The sequence below is a fragment of the Ranitomeya imitator genome, chromosome 4, assembly GCF_032444005.1.
Source record: "Ranitomeya imitator isolate aRanImi1 chromosome 4, aRanImi1.pri, whole genome shotgun sequence".
In the NCBI taxonomy this organism is placed as follows: Eukaryota; Metazoa; Chordata; class Amphibia; order Anura; family Dendrobatidae; genus Ranitomeya; species Ranitomeya imitator.
In genome coordinates, this window is record NC_091285.1 from 312,906,289 (window position 1) to 312,925,213 (window position 18,925).

General features: G+C 41.3%; 1 protein-coding gene across 1 annotated transcript in view; it reads right to left on the reverse strand.

The window, feature by feature from the left end:
* Nucleotides 1-1,339: 1,339 nt before the first annotated feature.
* WNT2 (Wnt family member 2) overlaps nt 1,340-18,925 on the reverse strand; it is a 207,027-nt gene continuing 189,441 nt past the window's right edge. The window contains exon 5 of the mRNA XM_069764851.1: nt 1,340-1,569. Within this exon, the coding sequence (XP_069620952.1) occupies nt 1,340-1,569 (230 nt within the window). The remainder of the gene's footprint in view (nt 1,570-18,925) is intronic.

An 18,925-nucleotide genomic window follows, 5' to 3' on the forward strand; every position in this document is an offset into this window, starting at 1 on the left:
GCGCTATATAAAAATAAAGATTATTATTATTATTTCAGGAAGGTTAAGTGTATTTCACCAATACCCCAGGTAATTTATTTTGCGGGCCACAACTAAATGAATACAACTAAATTAGCACATCTATTTTACACCATGTACATTCTACTTTTCAGCATGCCTCTGCAGCCAAGGGCAACTCTTTACTTATAGAGGTCCCATAGGCATAAACTACAACAGCAGCAACAATATAAGTAAGTACTGCACAACATCACTAATTGTTGATATTAACTACATTAACCTATGATTGCTCTAGCCTCAGTGTAGAGCGGTGATTTTACAATACTTTCTATGGATATCTTTGAGAAATGGCTTTCTTCTTGTCACTCTTCCATAAAGGCCAGATTTGTGCAGTGTACGACTGATTGTTGTCCTATGGACAGACAGTCCCACATCAGCTGCAGATCTCTGCAGTTCATCCAGAGTGATCATGGGCCTCTTGGCTGGATCTCTGATCAGTCTTCTCCTTGTTTGAGATGAAAGTTTAGAGGGATGGCTGGGTCTTGGTAGATTTGCAGTGGTATGATACTCCTTCCATTTCAATATGATCGCTTGCACAGTGCTCCTTGGGATGTTTAAAGTTTTGGAAATCATTTTGTATCCAAATCCGGCTTTAAACTTCTCCACAACAGTATCACGGACCTGCCTGTTGTGTTCCTTGGTCTTCATGATGCTCTCTGTGCTTCAAACAAAACCCTGAGACTATCACAGAGCAGGTGCATTTATACGGAGACTTGATTACACACAGGTGGATTATATTTATCATCATTAGACATTTAGGACAACATTGGATCATTCAGAAATCCACAGTGAACTTCTGGAGTGAGTTTGCTGCACTGAAAGTAAAGGGGCTGAATAATACTGCACGCCCCACTTTTCAGTTTTTGAATTTCCAAAAAAATTTTAAATAACCAATAAATTTCGTTCAACTTCACAATTGTGTTCCACTTGTTGATTCTTCACAAGAAATTTACATTTGGTATCTTTATGTTTGAAGCATGGTATGTGGGAAAAGGTTGAAAAGTTCCAGGGAGCTGAATACTTTCCCAAGGCACTGTACTGTGCTTTAACACACACAAAATGGATAACAAAGCAAACAACACCCTTAGATCTGCTGTAAATTGTACAAATCTGTTCACCACACAAATATATCTCCATGAATACTGGCACCACAACATTTCATTTACAACATAACTTAGTATAATTTAATAAAGCATAAAACCCCCTTTTTATCCTTGCTGCTTGTGAGGAAGCTTTAGTTTTCTTGTACACAATGTCGTCAGTAGTGTTGGAGAATACGGCCTTATGTTTTCTCGTTCCACCCAGCATCTTTGGCTGCTTTACAAGTGTGCACATCCACAGTTTCTAGACAGTCTTTGCATCGGACTGCGCAGCACCAGTGAAACTTACATTCACACTTCACCATTTTGGTAATTCGGGCTGTGTCATATCCTCTTCCACAACACATAACCTCACAGCTGTCCATGCCACGAGATGACTGGTTACACACTCTGCCCGCTGTTCCAACTGAACCTATATTATGAAAAGAGAAGTTAGAAAGCAGCTAATGTACATGTACACAGGTTTCTATAGTGGGAAAAAATTCTACCACACATTTACTATACACAAGGCACAAAGTTTTATTTTGCTTATGTGGCAGGTTCTAAAGTCACTCGATGTTGCAGCTACATCACAGCTCAGTACAAGTGAATGGGCTCACATTGGCCTTCTTGTGACTTGTCTCAGTACCCTGAGGGTGGCAATCTAGTTAGATTTTTATATGTTGTCATCAGAGGGACAACGCTACTTGGCATCCAATATTCTCTCCCCTAGTACCGATGTTTTATGGGGAGAACGTCTCTGAAAAATATGATTTTTCAGTGCATGCTTATTTTATGTTCCCTCACATCTATTTTCACAAATCCAAATGACATCGATGATTCTATATATCACATTTTTTGGTGATCAGAGTGAAGTTAATCCCAAAACAAGTGGTGCTTTCAATATAAAATATTTTTTATTAACAACGGATTAAAATTACATGCAATAACAGAAAAAGGTGCTGGATCCAAAAAGAGGGGCACAATAACCATAGGAAACATCGTAGGGGTTTACTATACTTATGCCACATTCACTTGTTGTCATTTAAGCACAGTTGTGCTATCCTTGGCTATAAGTAATTCTTATGGGCAGTACGGTCCTCTTTCTCCCCACGAAGCACACTTTGAATTCTCTGCATGTGGTATACTGCCATATCCTGATATAGGTATACAGTAGTGCAAGACTAATATGGTGGATGTTTCCTATGGTTATTGTGTCCCTCTTTTTGGATCCAGCACCTTTTTCTGTTATTGCATGTAATTTTAATCCGTTGTTAATAAGAAATATTTTATATTGAAAGCACCGCTTCTTTTGGGATTAACTTCACTCTAATCACCAAAAAATGTGATATATGTACTTATTCAGTGGTCTTCGTTTCCCTGTCAAAGGGACACATCTATTTAAGGGCATTTTTTGTGACTTATCAATGATTCTATGTAAGATTGGAAGCTCACATGGTACGGGCATTGCATCATCGATCATTGGAACAAATACACATAATATGACCATCTGCCCAAGATGCAATAGTTGAAAATCATCCTGATTCTGGAAGAAACTGGATCTACTTTGTTACATAAATAACATATTAACATGGATTTTTATTTTCCACCTTTTAAACTCAAGAAAAAAAATCAGCCACCTGATCCATTTTTCTGTTATGGAAAAAAAAAATGATGTTTAAGGCTGCCGTCACACTAGCAGTATTTGGTCATTATTTTATATCAGTATTTGTAAGACAAAACAGGAGTGGAACAAATAGAGGAAAAGTATAATAGAAACATATGCACCACTTCTGTATTTATCACCCACTCCTGATTTTGGCTTACAAATACTGATGTAAAATACTGACCAAATACTGCTAGTGTGACGGCAGCCTGAGCCTGTACATTTTTGAAAGACATAATTGAGAAGCAATGTACTGCATACCTTTTTTTTTTATTGAGGTCACAGTAATAAGTCCCACACAAGGCACTATGCAGCCTAAAGGTCATCATACACATTAGACCTATGTCGGCAAACACTTATTTAACAGCTACCTCTCCCAACTACCTTTTAAGGCCTCTTTCACACATCCGTGTCTCTGGTACATGTGACAGTTTTCACACGTATCAAAGACACTGACATGTAGACCTATTCAAGTGAATGGGTCTGTGCACGTCAGTGTGTTTTCATGGACCGTGTGTCCGTGGGCAAACACTCTGATATGTCAGTTTTTTACCTTCAGCAAAGGCCACAAAACATTGTGCACACGGATCAGAAGCAGCAGTACAGTTAGCACCGTTGCCGGGTGCTGAACATGACTCTAATCATTCTCCCCTGCTCTGACGGCGATCCGTGCAAACAGAGGAGAATGATCAGTTATATTCAAGTAATAACAATGACAGCAGGCAGCGTCTGATGGAAGTATTACTCCCATCAACATACACCTGCTGCACCTCATAACTTTTGACAGCAGAAGTGGCTGATGGGAGTGTTCATCGCCCTTCCGCTTACGCTATAAGTAGATAAATGAAAAAACCCGGCATGGGTTCCCCTGTATTTTCCATAACCAGTTAGGCAAAACTCACACCTGGGGGCTGCAGCCGTCCGCTTCAGCAAGGCTGGTTATCAAGAACAGAGTGGTCACCACGCTGTTTTTTTTTATATATTTAAATCATTTTAACTGGTGTGGAGAACCTCCCCCCCCCCCCCCCCAATTTGGACAACCACCCTTGCTAAAGCTGACAGCTGGGGGCTGGTATTCTCAGGCTGGTAATTGATATTAACCTCCCCCTGCCTAAAAATAGCAGCCCGCAGCCACCCAGAAAAGGACGCTTTTCCCACTTGCCCTGTAGCAGTGACAAGTGGGGTTCTTATTTGTGCGGTTGATGTCACCTTTGTATTTTCAGGTGACATCAAGCCCACGGCTTAGTACTGGAGAGGTGTCTGCCTATCCACTACTAATTCTATAGTTGTATTGTAAATAAAGACATTCCAGAATAAAGTATTTTCCTAGAAATGAAACAAAACAGTTTTCCATTTTTATTTAAAAATAACAGGTGAGTATAACGCCTAATTCCACTGAATCTTTCAACTCCTGTAATAAACCAAAAATAAAAAAAAACAATATCCCTCAACTGCCCTTCGTTCTGTCCCACGCCATAATCCATGTCTGGGGGATAGTTTTCAACTTGGACGGTGCCAAGATGCAACCATCCAGGTTGAGAACCATTGGTGAATGAGCTGCTGACCGGCGGTGACATCATCGAGGTTACCGCAGATCACTGAGGCTGCATTCCCAGCAGGACTGTACTGCAGTGACCTCAGGACCATGGGAAAAAGTCAGTGTTGAGGTTACCGCTGTTCAAGCTCAGACTTCACAGCAGATCACTGTGGTAAATGCACGCAGTAGCTCATTCACCAGTGGCTCTCAGCCTGGACTGTCGCATCTAATAGATGTGTTTTCTGGGCAGCTGCGGGTTGCTATTTTTAGGCTGGGGGGTCAATATCAATGGCCCCTTACCAGTCTGAGAATACCAGCCCCCAGTTGTCAGCTTTAGCATTGCTGGTTGTCAAAAATGGAGGGGACCCCCACAGTTTTTTTTTATTTAACTTTAAAAAAAAACAGCATGGGGACCCCTCTATTCTTGATAACCAACTTTGCTGAAGCTGACCGTTGAGGGTTGCAGCCCCCAGCTGTGAGTTTTGCCTGGCTGGTTATAGAAAATACAGGGCAACCTACGCCGGATTTTTAAAAATAGCGCAGATGGAGGGTGATGAATACTCCCATCAGCCACCACCTGCTGTCATTGTTCTCACTTGAATACAACTGTCATCATTCTCCCCTCTTGTGCTGATCATCGGTTGAGCAGGGGAGAATGATGAGAGCAGTCCAGCATTCAGCGCTGGGAGAACAGCGCTTACTGTACCCCTTCTTCCCTGGCGACTGTGTGGTACTGATGCGGCACACGGTACCGGAAATATAAGGACTAGTGATGAGCGAGTATACTCAGTACTCGAGATTTCCCGAGCACGCTCAGGTGTCCTCCGAGTATTTGTAAGTACTAGGAGATTTCGTTTTCAGCACCGTAGCTGAATGATTTACATCTGTTAGCCAGCATAAGTACATGTGGGGGTTGCCTGGTTGCTAGGAAATCCCCACATGTACTTATGCTGGATAACAGATGTAAATCATTCTGCTGTAGCACTGAAAACTAAATCTCCGAGTACTTCCAAATACTCGGAGGACACCCGAGCGTGCTCGGGAAATCTCGAGTACTGAGTATACTCGCTCATCACTAATAAGGACGTGTGAAACCGTCCTAAGAGAAACCTGTCATTTGATTCATACTGCCCAAACCACAAGGTGCATGCATCAGAGCCTGGCTGAACAATTGCAGCGAGCTTTGTTTTACTTTGAAAGGTCCAGCATTTTAGAAAAAAAAGCAGGCTCCAGTTTATCCAGAAAAGCTGAAAAAGCTTTGCAAAGTGGCATTTTTTTTGCACAACACTAAGCTGTGCAAAGATTTTGCAAATTTTGTCATTTTTCACAACATTTTTGCTCAGCTCTGGCAGAGTGGGTGGAGCTGTGGTGTGACGTCCTCCACTTGTCAAATGCATGACAAGCGGTGGCATTCCTTACGCCATAAAATCTTACTCCAGTCACAGGCCACTTTGCGTGTGTCTCTTAGGCTAAGTTCACACTTGCATGTGGCTGGTCTGTGTATGGCTGCGTAGTTCCCTTAAGCTCCACCTAAGCTCCGCCTACCTCCGCATGTGTCCTGTGTACCTATATTTAACATTGGGTATGCAGGGACATACGTTGTATGTGGATGTGGCATTTTGACGTGCCCGCCGACAGCACGGAAAATGCAACTTTTTGCATTCCCGTGCGGTCAGCGGGCACGTCAAAACGCTACATCCGCATACAACGCATGTCTGTACGCAATGTTAAAGATGGGTACCCAGGACGACGCAGGACACATGCGGAAGTAGGTGGAGCTTAAGGGAGGAACTATGCAGCCATACGCAGACCAGCCACCCAAGTGTGAACCCAGCCTTAATGAATCAGGCGCCTCCCATTCCACCTTACTCCCTCATCAAGACTGGCATGAAAATCGACAGTCTTAATGAATCAGGGCCATAGTTTGAAGACTATAAGGAGAGACCTGACTAGCCTGATGCTGCCACAATCTGGCTTATCCCTGCCGCGCTATAGTTGACAGGTCATTCCACATTACAGGATGCAGATATTTATCAATCAGATGACTCTATTCATGCAACACTAGAGAGGCATCCGATTGGTTCCAAATGTGTTCTGCAGCAGTGCATACCGCCAATGTCACTATGAATTGTCTTCAGTCTAAGGGCTTATTCACATGTCACTTTTTCACGTACAAGTGCTATCCACACTGGTAACTATGACAGACTATAGGGCTGTTTACATGTCAAATTTTTCCTTTTTCTCTGCAAAATTGCGGAGACATGCCTGATATTGGTCCGAGTGTCTGATCAAAATCAGCAAAGAAAGTTTTTGGGTCAGTGAAAAATATGACTGCATTCAGATGCCATCCATGTACTGTCCAATTTTCATTGATAGAGGGTGGAGAAACATTTTTTTACATCAGTGAAAAAAAACCTGATGAAACTCTGACCAAAATCTAGTGAAAATCACTGATGAAACTGACTTCTGAATTAAAAGAAGAACAAGGAGTCCTGTAAGTGATGGTATGACTGCTAGATCCCCAATCACAACTTCATTGAGGCTGTCTGGGATTACATGAAAATACTAGGATTTGCCTACATCCACAGAAGATCTGTGGTCAGTTCTCCAAGACGTTTGGAACAACCTCCCTGCCAAGTTCCTTCATAAGCTACATGTAAGTGTAACTGGAAAAACTGATATTTTGAGGCTGTCACACCAAATATTCATTTGATTTAGATTTCTTTTGTGATCACTCACTTAGCATTTTGTTGAGGGGAATCATTCAGCAGGATTTAACACCTCAAGCTATGTATATGCACATGCAATACCTTTACATGGCCAATTTCCTCCTTAATTACTGAGAAATCAGTGTTTGAATTGATAGTCCTTCAGCCTCATTTGACTATTTGCAGATCTGAAATCTCCATCACTCCAGCCATATTCCCCAACCTGTGCTGCATCTATTTTGTGTGACTTCAGTCAATCAAGCAGGAGAAGGTGATGCTTGGCGGGGAATAGAGCTAGAGTAACAGAGGCTTCATGATCTACCATAGTCCTTCAGCCTCAATTGCATATCCGTTCAAACACTTCTTTCTCAGTATTGTAGGAATGGACTGATCATGTAAAGGTATTACTGAACTTTTCTTTGAACGCGCTCTATGCCTATATACAGTGGGGAAAATAAGTATTTGATGCACTGCCCATTACCCAAGTTTTCCCTCCTACAAAGAATGGAGACGTCTGAAATTTTTATCGCAGGTACACTTCAACTGTGAGAGACCGAATCTAAAAATAAAAAACAGAAACTCACATTTTATGAATTGTAAATAATTATATTGCATTTTATTGCATGAAATAAGTATTTGATCACCTACCAACCAGCAAAAATTCTGACTCTCACAGATCTATTTGTTTTTCTTTAACAAGCCCTCCTACTCTGCACTTATTACCTGTATTAACTGAACCTGTTTGAACTCATTACCTGTATAAAATATACCAGTCCACACAATCACACTCCAACCTTTCCACTATAGCCAAGACCAAAGAGCTGTCTAAGCACACCAGGCACAAAAATTGTAGACCTTTACAAGACTGGCATGGACTACAAGACAGTAGTGACGCAGTTTGGTGAAAAGGCAACAACTGTTGGAACAGTTAAAACATGGAAGAAACACAAGATGACTCAATTTTCTTCGGTCTGGTGCTCCATGCAATATCTTGCTTAGTTGGCAATGATGATTCTAAAAAAGGTCAGGAATCATCCCAGAACTACATGGGAGGACCTGGTCAATGACCTGAAGAGAACGAAGACCACACTTAGTAACACACTACGCCATCATGGATTAAAATCCTGCAGGGCACATAAGGTCCCCCTGCTTATGCCAACACATGTCCAGGTCCATTTGAAGTTCTCCAATGACCATCTGGATGAACCAGAGGAGGCATGGCAGAATGTCATGTCGTCAAATGAGACCAAGATAGAACTTTTTGGTATTAACTCCACTCGCCAAGTTTTAGGAAGAAGGATGAGTACAACTCCAAGAGCACTGTCCCAACTGTGAATCATGGTGGGGGAAATATCATACTTTTGGGTGCTCTTCCACAAAAGGGACAGGACAACTACCGTATTGACAGGAGGATGGATGGGGTAATGTATTGCAAGATTTTGGTTAACTACCTCCTCTTAGTAACAGCATTGAAAATGGGTTGTGGCATGGTCTATTAGCATGATAATGACCTGAAACACACAGCCAGGTCAACTAGGGAGTGGCTTTGTAAGAAGCATTTCGAGGTCCTGAAATGGCCTAGCAACTCTCCAGACCTGAACCCAAGAGAAAATCTTTGGAGGGAGCTGCAACTCAATGTTGCACGAAACCTGAAAGATCTAAAAAAAGATCTGTATGGAGGGATGGGACAAAATCCCTGCTGCAGTGTGTGCAAACTTGGTCAAGAACTACAGGAAACATCTGACCTCTGTAATTGCAAACAAAGGTTTCTGAACCAAATATTAAGTTCTGTTTTTCTATTGTATCACATACTTATTTCATACAATAAAATGCAAATTAATTATGTAAAAATCATACAATGTGATTTTCTGGATTTTTTTTTTAAGATTCTGTCTCACATTTGAAGTGTAACATAGTAACATAGTAAGGCCGAAAAAAGACATTTGTCCATCCAGTTCAGCCTATATTCCATCATAATAAATCCCCAGATCTACGTCCTTCTACAGAACCTAATTGTATGATACAATATTGTTCTGCTCCAGGAAGACATCCAGGCCTCTCTTGAACCCCTCGACTGAGTTTGCCATCACCACCTCCTCAGGCAAGCAATTCCAGATTCTCACTGCCCTAACAGTAAAGAATCCTCTTCTATGTTGGTGGAAAAACCTTCTCTCCTCCAGACGCATAGTACCTACAATAAAGTAGGTACCTAGTACATAGTACCTACAATAAAAAGTACAGTCTTCTCTATTCTTTGTAGGTGGGAAAACGTACAAAATCGGCTGTGTATCAAATACTTATTTTCTTCACTGTAATAGTTTGGAGAGTGAAAATCTGCTGACAGGTCTCACCTTGAGGCTGTGTGCACACGTTGCTGTTTTTTTGCGGGTTTTTTTTTGCGGTTTTTCTTGATAAAAACGCTATAAAACCGCAGAAAAAGCATACAATAAGCATCCCATCATTTAGAATGAATTCTGCATGTTTTGTGCACATGATGCGTTTTTTTCCGTGAAAAAAAAACGCATCGCGGTAAAAAACGAAGCATGTTCATTAATTTTGCGGGGTTTTTTTGCGGATATCCCACTACAAAATGCATTGGGAAATGTCCGGAAAAAAACGCATCAAAAACTCGGCAAAAACGCATGCAGATTTCTTGGGGATTTCTTGCAGAAAATTTCAGGTTTTTCTCAGGAATTTTCTGCGAGAAATCCCTGAATGTGTGCACATAGCCTAATTGTTAAAAAGTAACAATTAACACTTCTGTTTTATAAAGCATTCTTACTTTGCAGCACTTTTTCCACAGCTGCCTAAAACATTTGCACAGTACTATTTGTGTACCTGTTCTATTTTTCAGTGACGGAAAACAGAAGCAATTTGGTCTCAGAATGGATTCTTCAATTGTGACAAGGGCAGGATTGTATCAATATCAAGTGGTTCAGCCTTTACGATATCTCAGAGATATGAAGCATACACAAGTTACTTCTACCGAATAATGCCTTCTTCACCTTACCAGCACTCTATCTTTTTGGCAACACGTAACAATGCAGAAATCAACTATAGCTATAATTGGTCGCACATTTTGTAGTAAGCCGTCTTGAAACCGTAATATTTGTCTGAGAAGATGCCGATACTTGATACTTTGCTCTTTTTAGTTATCAACCAGGTATCATTCATCCATCATCAGTAAATCTAGAACATGTGCTTCTCTCAGTTCTGATTATGGCCAACACAATGCTGAATCTCATTTCTACTTGAAGGTGATAAAAGAACATTTATTTGTCAGATTTACATAGCAGAGAACATATAAAACTGATTAACCACTCCATTTGTTACATAGCATAAGGAGCTTGTTATGCTGCAAATCAAGGCCAGACAAAGGTATAATAGCAAAGCTCATCTCAGGGGGTGCTGTTCGCCTCGCCCGAATGTTACCATACTCCAATGTCCTAGACACAATTTCTCGGTCTCTCTGTAAATATAATACATATCCAATTTATTTTTATTCTAGTAGGAATGTTTGTCTGGTTAGGACTTGATAAGACAAAATAACAAAAGGAGCAACTGGTACAGGACAAGCAGTTTTTATAATTTGCAATCTAGAGGGCAACATAAAAAAGTTACCTAAAATCCTGCAGTAGATACGCTGGCCATGTACTAAAGCGCATTGTTCCCCTGCTGATTGCACAGTCGTGTTATTTAGACATTATCATAGGACACAGTTATTGAGCAGCACAATTTATGATCACCTGCGCAACCATTTTTATTGCTCCATTGCATGTAAAACAGTAAAGTGAAATTACATTCCTTGATTAAAGGGAATCTGTCATTAGGATCAACGCTCCTAGGCCATCTATATGGTCATGTAGGTTATAGAAAATTGAATAAAATGATACCTTGATATCTGAGATCCGATATCTTAATCCAGAGAAATACTTGTTTTCCAAACATGCAAATTAGCTGTTAAGATCTATGGGTGGGACACAGTTCTCCCTAAAAATGTGCCTTATTTTAAATTCCCAGTGTGAGACATGTAATGACTGACAGTCTGCTCTTCTGAGCTACATGTCTTACACTGGTAGCATTTAAAATTCTGTAAGCAGATTTTCCTGGAGATCTGTGTCCCGCCCATAGAGCTTAACAGCTCATTTACATATGAATGCAAATGTGCATTTCTCTGGAATAAGACATCAGATAACAGATATCAAGGTATCATTTTATTCAACTTTCAATGGCCTGCTATATAGATGGTTTAGGAGGGTAGATCCTACTGACAGATTCCCTTTAAAGGGAATGTTCTTTTGCTGGACATTCCTGACATATTAATGGGATATGCCATAGCTGTCCGATGCATTTGGGTCTTACTGGGATCTGCATGTATCTCGATAATGGAGTCTCATTATATGCTGTTATGTGGCCAATGCCTCACACTGAAAATTACACATCAAGTATGCTCTACAATTTTTGTAACGCCAATATAAAAGTATGGAGACCACCTTTCCATTCTTGGCAGCAGGACCCATCTCGAGATAGAAGCTTGTCTTACTGGCTCATGCATCTATCAAGCATTTATGGAATATGTTGTCAATGTGGTATACATGTCCCAGAAGGGCACACACCATTAAAAATACATCACTTTGTGCCTATCGCTCCTATGCAGATCTATGTGGCTCCATGGTAGAATATGAACCCACGCCGTACAGCAAGAACACTGTTACAGCCGGTTTATGATTATTAGGGTAATGTAAATCCTAATTGAGATTTTGGAACACTGAAGAAAGCTGAATAGCTAAAACAAGTGTCCATTCAGAGAGAACTGTCGTGACTATTGTATGACGATACAGAAATAAGTAAGGCCACACTATTGTGGTATCACATATTCGCAGATCACGCCAGTGTCAATTTGTGGGGCATTGTATCCATATTGAAATATGTTGTATGATATAGTACTAAACTGGTCAAAGGCAGTAAAATGCACTATGTGCCCCTGCTCTGGTTATCCCTCTATTTTTCTGCTCCATTTATAATGCACATGTAAATTGTGGAATAAATCATGGTAAATACCAATATAATTCTATAAAGATAGATTTTAATATGCATCTGCATTACTTGCTTTGTCACAGAAAATTAAAGTATACATTTATAGCCTTGGCAAGAAACATTAAGTGGCAATCAAAATCATTGCTATTGCACTGCAGGCAAACGAGCCAGTAAATGACTATACTTCATACATATAGAAAAACATAGTTGCATAAATTATAGGTATCTATAAGGGAGTATTTAGAAAGTGTACATATAAGCCTTAAAAGCAATATTTATTTATAGCAAAATTTATAAATCAATAAAAACCCTGTGCAAGGTAGTAAAAAACAAAGTCTGACTGATGTTCAGCAATATGAACCATTCAGACAAAGATGACTTGTTGATCCCAATCTACAAATAATGTACATATCGCCTCCTTTTTGCCTGTAGATTTGATAGAATATGCTGGCAAGGCTAAGTATCTATTTCATGCAGAATAGGGATACAACAATATGATTATGGATAATCAAGTTCCTGTCTAGCAGCGGAGATTGGCACCCATCAGAGGAGAAATTTATAGTAGTCATAAGACCATTTTGGTGTTGGCTTATGACTATGCACTATCAATTTCCACCTCCAATGAATTTGAAACCAGGCCTCCTGATGAACCTATATATAGAGAAACGCGTCGAGGCAGAGGCAATCATTTCTAACAAGTGACTGTAACGATAATTCATCAATATTTTGTTGTGATATCTTGCCTTAAGCTCCCCCTAGAGATCAGTACCTATGTTGTCTAGATTAGATGTTCCCAATTATCAGATGGGTAAGCAGGGACATATAAGGTGACTAAGGGAGAACCGCCATGGAGCGCGAGCACCAAATCTCTTATATTTAGGGTGCCAACCCCTCCACTGCTAGACAAGAACAGCCTGGAGGAAATCCTAGGGTCTCGTAGATCCCATTGTGTTATGACCTGGGATATAACTTGATTATCCATAATCATATTGTTGTACCCCTATTCTGCATGAGATAGATACCTGGCCTTGTCAACATATTCTATCAAATCTACAGGCAAAAAGGAGGCGATATGTGCACTATTTGTACATTAGGATCAACAAGTCATCTTTGTCTGAATGTTTCATATTGCTGAACATCAGTCACACTTTATGTTTTTCACTACCTTGCACAGGTTTTTTCTTGGTGATTTTTGCATTTTGATAGGAATAAATATTGCTCGTAAGGGTTATATGTACACATTCTTCAGATGTATAGAGGCCTGTGCTGAGTAATCCTACAAGTACGATGTTCCCTGAAGCTGCTGGACACATAATACTGTTTAAGACATGGGGACTTAGCACTTATAAAGCACCTATAGCCTGCATATAAGATTACATTGCTGCATGGTGAAGGATATCCTTGCAGATGCCTAATAGGTAATAATAATTGTTGACACTTTTATGTTATGCGTTATTCAGTGCTTCATACAAAACTGGTATGGCTGCTCTCCCCTCTACTCTTCCCCGGGGAAGGACGTTCTGTGGCGAAGCAATCTGCTAGACATCAATTACCACAAACAGACTTGGTCATAAAATGACTCATCGTTCTAAAAAGGTAAAATGATGGAAGATTTCATCTTAAACTCTGCGAGCAAATGAAGGATATGAAAATGTTGGCAAGTCTAAGCATTGGGGATGAGGTCTGTGTCCGTAAAACGTTCTTCGTTCACATCATTACATTTGCTTTAGATTCAACACCTGATGAATATTGCAAAATGATTTATATTGGAAAAATTGCACAAGTGTTAAGAGCTTTCAATGTGAAAAATATTACGGCAGTTTATGAAAGGTGTTTGGAAAGGTGACATTTTAGATCTATCTGGGGATTCTGCTGAGTTAATAAATTGTGTGCCATTAGAATAAGTAACATTGTAAAAATTTTAAAATGTGAGAAAAGTGAAAGATTTTCAAGCTTTGGAACTGTAATTCAGTATTACCTGAGCCTAAAGGTATTTGCCAATTTAATGAGAAGCCGGGACTGCAGACAACGTTTTTCTGTCCACAGAACATAAATTCAATTTTGAGTTGCCAATAGACTGACGCTTGTCTAATAGTTCAAGAATAAGGATTCTTACAATGTGCATGTAATCAAAACATACATTGGGCAAAACTAAACATAAATATAGTGTACCAGAATTATAACATAACAGGTGTATAAAACTGAACAAATCTGATGTGTGGACATTCCCTTTTATTTTGTTTTTAAGTCAAGTACTTTGTGCCCAGTCGTCAACTTATCTAATCAGCCTCTAGTGCTATCTGTACCCCATCACAATTAAACTGGCAAAAAAAATGAGAAAGCAGGGATACAGCCATACTGACAGCAAGAGGCAAGCGTGCAGTAACTAATGATCTATTCACGTCATGTTAAGAGTCTTGACAAGTTAAGAGGGATTAGGTTCTTCTCATTATACCTTTCACCCATAAACACGCTCCCCACTACATGCGGAAATAAGACACATGACTGCTCGCGACTTGGATTAAATAGCCACAGCAGCAATTTATTAAATACGTGCATAACCAAGCTGAAGGGGTTAACTAGTGGGATAGTTTTATAGGTCGGGTCATTACGGACACGGCGATACCAAATATGTGTACTTTTATTGTTTGTTTTTTTTATTTACATAAATAAATTATTTATTGGAAAAATATTTTTTTCCTTTATTTAGGAATTTAAAAAAAAAAATATTTTTACACATTCTAATTTTTTTTTATTTTACTTTTTTTACATTGTCCCAACATGGGACATCACTATATAATGTCAGATCGCTGATCTAACACTTTGCACAGCAGAGTGTCAGATCAGGATCTGACATGCAGGGAAGGAGGCATGCCAACACATGCTCTCAGCAGGCATTAACAAGCCACCTCCCTGCAGGACCCGGAAGGACCCTGTGGCCATGTTGGTGCCAGGGGTCTCCATGGAGACTATCAGGACATTGCAGCACATCGCAATGTTCTGATGGAAGCACGCAGGAAGGCCCCTCCCTGCGCGAAGCTTCTCTATGCAGTGGTCACTACTGACAGTGGCATCAAAGTTAAATGCCCGCGATCTGTGCTAGCACCGATCGTGGGAATTGCTGTGGGATGTCGGCTGTCATATACAGCTGACACCCGCACCCGATCGCTTCGGCGCTGAGCATGAGGCCGTGCGATTGGTGCGCCATACTAGTAGTGCCCACAGAGCAGTACTAGTACGGCGCATGTCGGGAAGGGGTTAAGGAGTCTCTGACCCAGACCTATTCCCCGCTGCTGTGACAAACAGACATAAACACAATACTAATTTACTCATCTATTTAACTCCTTATTATTTCTGTATATATTTATAACATCCTAAAAAACACATACATTAAGGGAAGATGGGTGGGTGTGTCTCACTGACCGGAACAAAGAGGAGGTAAATTGCTCCCCCCACACCTTATGAAGGTCCTATGAACCATCCCCTCATTCTCATTACACTTCTGCGTCCTTCTTGACCTTTATGTTAACCCTCTCACTTCCACCTTCTATCTTGTCATGGTGCCCGTCCCCCCTATATTTGTTCTACATTGCAAATAACGTCTTTAGAAAGAAGACTTGAATCCTAGCCCACCTATTAAAGCACTGAAGAGGGCAAGCACCCCGAAACAAGTGTCTGCAAATGAAGTTTGCATGGAGTACTGTGTCCAGTTTTGGGCACCGGTGCTCAGGAAGGATATAATGGAACTAGAGAGAGTACAAAGGAGGGCAACAAAATTAATAAAGGGGATGGGAGAACTACAATACCCAGATAGATTAGCGAAATTAGGATTATTTAGTCTAGAAAAAAGACGACTGAGGGGCGATCTAATAACCATGTATAAGTATATAAGGGGACAATACAAATATCTCGCTGAGGATCTGTTTATACCAAGGAAGGTGACGGGCACAAGGGGGCATTCTTTGCGTCTGGAGGAGAGAAGGTTTTTCCACCAACATAGAAGAGGATTCTTTACTGTTAGGGCAGTGAGAATCTGGAATTGCTTGCCTGAGGAGGTGGTGATGGCGAACTCAGTCGAGGGGTTCAAGAGAGGCCTGGATGTCTTCCTGGAGCAGAACAATATTGTATCATACAATTATTAGGTTCTGTAGAAGGACGTAGATCTGGGTATTTATTATGATGGAATATAGGCTGAACTGGATGGACAAATGTCTTTTTTCGGCCTTACTAACTATGTTACTATGTTACTATGTTACTATGTAAGTTTATGGTTTGGCTTCTTATCCTAAGTCATATCGCATGGCTTGATAAAGCTTCAATATTGACTTTTAGAAGAGCTACATACAATAGGTGATTGTTATGACCTGGTGGTTAAGAGGCCACACTGAAATGACCTGGCTAAAACGCAACATGGAACGAGCTCTGATAAGGTGGTATCTCTACTGACCGCAGTCCCTAATCCTAACAACACAACTAGAAATAGCCGTGGGATGTTCCTGACACTCCCTAGACACTTCGTCACAGCCTCAGATATAACTACCCCTAAAGAAGGAAATAGAAAGCTATCTTGCCTCAGAGAAACCCCCAAAAGGAAAGACAGCCCCCCACAAATATTGACTGTGAAAGGAGAGGGAAATGACGAACACAGAAATGAAATTAGATTTCAGCAAAGGGAGGCCAAAACTAAACTAGATAGACAGAGAGCAAAGGATACTGTGCGGTCAGTATTAAAAACTACAAAATCCACGCAGAGTTCACAAAAATGAACTCCACACCGACTCACGGTGTGGAGGGGCAAATCTGCTTTCCCAGAGCTTCCAGCTAGCCTGAATAAGACATAGTGACAAGCTGGCCAAAAGAGACAAAATGCAAAGCAATAGAGTCCAAACAAATGGACAAACAAAGCTAGCACAACTTATCTTTTGCAGACAAGGACTGGCCATATGAGAAATCCAAGGGAAGAATAAAATCCAACCAAGAACATTGACAGCAGGCATGGACTAAAGCCCAGAGCAGGTTTAAATAACAAACCCAGGCAAGTGAAGGCAGCTGCTACAGCCAACCAACGGAGCAGCAGTTCCACTTGAAACCACCAGAGAGAGCCCAAGGGCAGAACCCACAAAAATACCATTAGCAACCACAGGAGGGAGCTCCAGAACGGAACTCACAACAGTACCCCCCCCTTGAGGAGGGGTCACCGAACCCTCACCAGAGCTCCCAGGCCGATCAGGACGAGCCAAATGGAAAGCATGAACCAAATCGGGAGCATGAACATCGGAGGCAACAACCCAAGAATTATCCTCCTGGCCATAACCCTTCCACTTGACCAGATAATGAAGCTTCCGCCTCGAAAAACGAGAATCCAAAATCTTCTCTACCACATATTCCAATTCCCCCTCAACCAACACCGGAGCAGGAGGATCAACGGAGGGAAGCATAGGTACCACATATCTCCGCAACAAGGATCTATGGAACACATTATGAATGGAAAAGGAAGCTGGAAGGGCCAAACGAAAAGACACTGGATTGATAATTTCAGAAATCTTATAAGGCCCAATAAAACGAGGCTTGAACTTAGGGGAAGAAACCTTCATAGGAACATGACGAGAAGACAACCAGACCAAATCCCCAACATGAAGCCGGGGACCAACACACCGACGACGGTTAGCAAAACGCTGAGCCTTCTCCTGAGACAACGTCAAATTGTCCACCACATGAGTCCAAATTTGCTGCAACCTGTCCACCACGGAATCCACACTAGGACAGTCAGAAGGCTCAAGCTGCCCTGAAGAAAAACGAGGATGAAAACCAAAGTTACAAAAAAAAGGCGAAACCAAGGTAGCCGAACTAGCCCGATTATTAAGGGCAAACTCGGCCAACGGCAAAAAGGTCACCCAATCATCCTGATCAGCAGACACGAAGCATCTCAAATAGGTTTCCAAGGTCTGATTGGTTCGCTCCGTTTGGCCATTTGTCTGAGGATGGAATGCAGAGGAAAAAGACAAATCAATGCCCATTCTAGGACAAAAGGACCGCCAAAACCTAGAAACGAACTGGGAACCTCTGTCAGACACAATATTCTCCGGAATACCATGCAAACGAACCACATGCTGAAAAAATAATGGAACCAAATCAGAAGAGGAAGGCAACTTAGGCAACGGCACCAAATGGACCATCTTAGAAAACCGGTCACAAACCACCCAGATGACAGACATCTTCTGAGAAACAGGAAGATCAGAAATAAAATCCATGGAAATATGCGTCCAGGGCCTCTCAGGAATAGGCAAAGGCAAAAGCAACCCGCTGGCACGGGAACAGCAAGGCTTAGCCCAGCACAGGTCTCACAGGACTGCACAAACGAACGCACATCCCGCGACAAGGAAGGCCACCAAATGGACCTAGCCACCAAATCTCTGGTACCAAAAATCCCAGGGTGACCAGCCAACACCGAACAATGAACCTCAGAAATTACCCTACTAGTCCATCTATCAGGAACAAACAATTTCCCCACAGGACAGCGGTCAGGTTTATCAGCCTGAAACTCCTGAAGTACCCGCCGTAAATCAGGGGAGATGGCAGAAAGAATCACCCCCTCCTTGAGGATCCCAGCCGGCTCAAGAACTCCCGGAGAATCAGGCAAAAAACTCCTAGAAAGGGCATCAGCCTTCACATTCTTAGATCCAGGAATATACGAGACCACAAAATCAAAACGTGAGAAAAACAAAGACCACCGAGCCTGTCTAGGATTCAACCGCTTAGCAGACTCGAGGTAAATCAGATTCTTGTGATCAGTCAAGACCACCATGCGATGCTTGGCTCCCTCAAGCCAATGTCGCCACTC